This window comes from Diceros bicornis, chromosome 13 (genome assembly GCF_020826845.1).
Source record: "Diceros bicornis minor isolate mBicDic1 chromosome 13, mDicBic1.mat.cur, whole genome shotgun sequence".
NCBI lineage: Eukaryota > Metazoa > Chordata > Mammalia > Perissodactyla > Rhinocerotidae > Diceros > Diceros bicornis.
In genome coordinates this window covers 12,889,321-12,893,632 of record NC_080752.1, presented here as the reverse complement: position 1 = coordinate 12,893,632, position 4,312 = coordinate 12,889,321, and the positions used below count along the sequence as shown (strand labels likewise).

Sequence of the window (4,312 nt, the reverse complement as noted above, 5' to 3'; positions counted from 1 at the left end):
GCCTCCAAAACTCAGCTCCACACCCACTTTCTCTCCCACTCTTGGAGGCCCGCACCGTGGAACTCGTAGCCTCCACATTTCCCCGGGGCCCTGGCTTCGGCCTAACTTTGCTCCCGAGTTGCTTGTTTCCCAGCTCTCCACTTCCTAGAGCTATTCTTCTTTCTGTTCCTGATTTTTCTCTGGAACTCTCGTGCTCCCACCAGCCAAAAAAAAAAGAAAAAGAAAAGAAAAGAAAAAAGAAGAGGAAGAAGAAAACCCTTTACCTAACCAGTTGAACTCTATGTCTTCACTCTTCCACAAAACTTAACATTTCGTCTCAGATTTTCCTGTTTTGCTCTTGGCATCAGTCTGTTGGGTCGAAATTTTTTCTATAATCTGAGTCCCATCAAACGAACATTTCTCTTTACCTGTCTCACCCCAATTAAGCTACACTTTTGAGAATTATATTTTCTTTTCCAAACCCTCGTTACATCCATCTGAACCAGTGACTTTCAAACTTTGTCTTTTTATTTTTTCCAGCAGAACCACTGATTCAAACGAAACCTCACACCCAGCGCGTAAATCAGATATAAGAAGAGCTCTGGTGGGAGTGGGGTGGAGGAGCTCGGCCTCACAAGGGGGCTCCGAAGGCACCGCCTCCCAGCAGTTTGGCAACCACTAGCCAAACTTCCGCGGCCAATTTCCCCTCTAAGCCTGGGTTCCTCGAGAGTGTGCCTTAGCTTAGCGCACCGTGCACTCCTCACCGCACGCCTCTACCCCCTTCCCACGGTCTTCCACGCCAGGTCCTGCCATGGAGCTGCGCTCCGAACTGCCCAGCGTGCCCGGCGCGGCGACGGCGGCGGCGACAGGGACGGGCCCCCCCGTGGCGTCTGTGGCGTCGGTGGCAGCGGCGGCGGCGGCGGCCGCTTCGCTCCCCGTGAGCGTGGCGGGCGGCTTGCTACGGGCGCCGCCGCTGTTGTTGCGGGCGGCGGAGAAGTACCCGAGGACCCCCAAATGCGCGCGCTGCCGCAACCACGGCGTGGTGTCTGCGCTCAAGGGCCACAAGCGCTACTGCCGCTGGAAAGACTGCCTGTGCGCCAAGTGCACGCTCATCGCCGAGCGCCAGCGCGTCATGGCGGCGCAGGTGGCGCTGCGCAGGCAACAGGCGCAGGAAGAGAACGAGGCGCGCGAGCTACAGCTGCTCTACGGCACCGCCGAGGGCCTGGCGCTAGCCGCCGCCAACGGCATCATCCCGCCGCGACCAGCTTACGAAGTCTTCGGCTCTGTCTGCACCGCCGACGGCGGGGGGCCGGGAGCCGGAGCGCCCGCGGGGACCGGAGGCGGCGCAGGGGGCGCCGGGAGCTCAGGTGAGACGCGGCCTGGCGGGGAGGAGAGAGGAGCAGGGACGGGGCCCAGGGGCGCGCGACCCAGGGACTTGTCTCGGCACAGAAAGAGTAGTATCCCCTTCTCCAAACGCCTCGACTTTTAGAGGTCACCGCGCACCCAGCCCCGGAATTTGGGCATAAACACAAACTCTTCCTTCTTCCCTTTCCGAAGCATTTGCACTTTACTCCTTCCTTTCACCGCGGCCACAAATATAAACGCTTAAATCTTATCTCCTCTACCCAAATGCAGGCAGGACCCAGCTCCCCAGGTCACTCAGCTCAGTCTTCTCCTCAGAGCGGAAACCTGCGCGTCTTATCTTTTCCTTGGTTCTGTGCTTCTCCATGCGCCGCGGTTCCCTCCGCTCTTTCCCACCTTTCTTCAGAAACCCGACCCTCTCCAAGCCCCCTCCGCCGCCCCGCACCGCTGTCTCTAGGTATTGAAGACACTTCGTTCCTTTTCCCCGTGTGATTCCCTTTCTCATGCTCCTAATGCTTCCGGGCAACCGCAGGCTGCGCCCTGCTCCTTCTTTCTAGCTTCTTTCCCTGCTTGTCCCCGTTTGCTCAGAGTACGCGCTGTCTCACTTCCCTCAATCCCATTTCCCCTTCTTCTCTACTCCCTTGCCTGGCCCCAGCTACCTCTTCAAGACTCCCTCGGCTTTTCCTGGGGAGGGAAGAAATTAGACCCGGGACATTCAGGAGCCCTCTCAGCTTGGGAGGAAAGAACTTCTTAGGTCTTAATTTTTGGAAAGAGTGGATTAGAAATAGCGGCTCTACTTTTGCCTGTAAAGAGGCTTGGGATCTCGTAGATGTCCAAGGCGCCTTCCTTTACAGGCTGTGCTGCCCAGAGCCAGAGGGCACCCAGGGCTGGGCTGGCTCTTGGAATCACAGAGGTGGAGTGGGGTCTTCTATACAGTGTGTGGTGTAGGTGGAAGTTATGTTGGCTCCTGCTTGAACCCTGGGCCAGGCCACTTCTCCAGGGCAGGGCAGGACTAGAAGGGGGATAAGGGTGGAGGTGTTGGGGCACAGATGTAGGAAGAAGGGCACTGGACAGTGAGTTTACAGGGCACAGGTGATTGAGATTCTGGGTACAGAAAGAGAGTGCACCCTGGGGGCAAGGGAAGAGAGACGGGGCTGTAGGGGATCCCAGAGGAAGCAATGCTGGAGTGAAAAGAAAGAGGGCACTGGCGCCCAGTGAATGAGGGTCGTGGGGCTCCGAGGGAAACTGGGATCCAAAGGGCTGGGTTGCTTTGGGTGAGGTCGCCTCCTAGCTCCTAACCTCTCCTTACATCCCCTTTCCTCCCCTCCCAGAGGCCAAGTTGCAGAAGTTTGACCTGTTCCCCAAGACGCTGCTTCAGTCGGGCCGCCCAGGCAGCCCGCAGCCGGCTCCGGGGAAGCCCTTATCACCCGATGGCGCGGACTCGGGTCCGGGGACATCGTCCCCGGAGGTGCGGCCGGGCTCGGGCTCGGAGAACGGCGACGGCGAGTCTTTTTCGGGGTCGCCCCCGGCCCGGGCCTCCAAGGAGGCAGGTGGCAGCTGCCCGGGCAGCGCTGGCCCCGGAGGCGGCCCCGAGGAGGACAGCCCAGGCTCCGCCAGCCCATTGGGCTCGGAATCCGGTTCCGAGGCCGACAAAGAAGAGGCGGAGGCCGTGCCCGGGCCAGGGCTGGGCGGGGGCCCGAGTCCACGGCAGCGGACGCCGCTGGACATCTTGACGCGCGTCTTCCCGGGCCACCGGCGAGGCGTCCTGGAGCTGGTGTTGCAGGGCTGCGGTGGCGACGTGGTGCAGGCCATCGAGCAGGTGCTGAACCACCACCGCGGGGGCCTGGCGGCCGGCCTCGGCCCCGCCCCGCCTGCCGACAAGGCCGCGGTGGGTGCAGCGGCAGCTGCGGACGACGCGTGGCCAGGCCGCGTCGACACCGCCGCCGCCGGGGGGCCCGGGCTGCCCGCGCCGCTGCAGGCCGGCCCCGCCGCCCCGCCGCACCACAGACCTTTGCTGGCCGGCGCCATGGCGCCCGGGGCGCTGGGCTCGCTGAGCAGCCGCTCGGCCTTCTCGCCACTGCAGCCCAACGCCAGTCACTTCGGCGCCGACGCGGGCGCCTACCCGCTGGGCGCGCCGCTCGGCCTCAGCCCCCTGCGCCTGGCCTACTCGGCGGCGGCGGCGCACAGCCGCGGCCTGGCCTTCATGGCTCCCTACTCCACCGCCGGCCTGGTGCCCACCCTCGGCTTCCGGCCGCCCATGGACTACGCCTTCAGCGACCTCATGCGCGACCGCTCTGCCGCCGCCGCCGCTGTGCACAAGGAGCCGAGCTACGGCGGCGGCCTGTACGGGCCCATGGTCAACGGCGCCCCTGAGAAGCAGTAGGGCGAGGGCCCCGGCAGCCGGGCGGCCGCCAAACAGGCACCCCAGCCTGGTTCCCGCGGGCCGCCGGCCCCTCGTCGTTCGGTCGCTCTCTGAGCCCCAGCTGGGGTCCTCTCGCTCCAAGGCGTTTTTCGGTTTTTCGTTAGGGGGTGGGTGGGGAGAGCTGAGCAAGGGGAGCAGCTACAGGTGCAGATGTTCTCGGAGGGGGTGCGCGGCCCAGATCCTCATCCCCCGACCCCCTGCTCGAGGCCCCTCCAGCCCTTCGAAAGGCCGGGAATTCTTGAGAATTCAGAGGCTGCGGCCGCCGCGCACGCTCCTGCCTCTCCTTTTGCTCTGCTCCTCTCGCCCGCCGCGCTCTCAGATGGATGGCAGGATAGTCCGCGAGTCTGTCTTCTGTGTCTCCCCCTGCCTTTAAAAAAATTTTAAATATTCTCTCTAACAAATATAAATTTAGGATGTATAAATCCCTTCGCACTGAGTCGAGTCTTTGGGACACACATATATCGATATCAATTGTAAAAAAAGGAAACAAGTTCTAAGGTGCACTTTCCTCGTTGCGGTATTTGTTGCTCTCTTTGTTGCTTATGCCGA

General features: G+C 62.0%; 1 protein-coding gene across 1 annotated transcript; it reads left to right on the top strand.

Moving 5' to 3' along the window:
- The first annotated feature begins 312 nt into the window (after positions 1-312).
- Positions 313-3,850, top strand: DMRTA2 (DMRT like family A2). Its single transcript, XM_058551979.1, has 2 exons — positions 313-1,346; positions 2,673-3,850. The coding sequence occupies exons 1-2, from the start codon at positions 791-793 to the stop codon at positions 3,722-3,724; spliced, it is 1,608 nt and encodes a 535-aa protein (XP_058407962.1). The 5' UTR covers positions 313-790; the 3' UTR covers positions 3,725-3,850.
- Positions 3,851-4,312: the final 462 nt, after the last annotated feature.

What these genes read in the sequence shown, in the direction of transcription:
- DMRTA2 (XM_058551979.1), top strand. Translation starts at nt 791, where the DNA reads ATGGAGCTGCGCTCCGAACTGCCCAGCGTGCCCGGCGCGGCGACGGCG. An exon ending in AGGGGGCGCCGGGAGCTCAG is followed by an intron (nt 1,347 to 2,672) that starts GTGAGACGCGGC and finishes CTCCCCTCCCAG; the next exon opens with AGGCCAAGTTGCAGAAGTTT.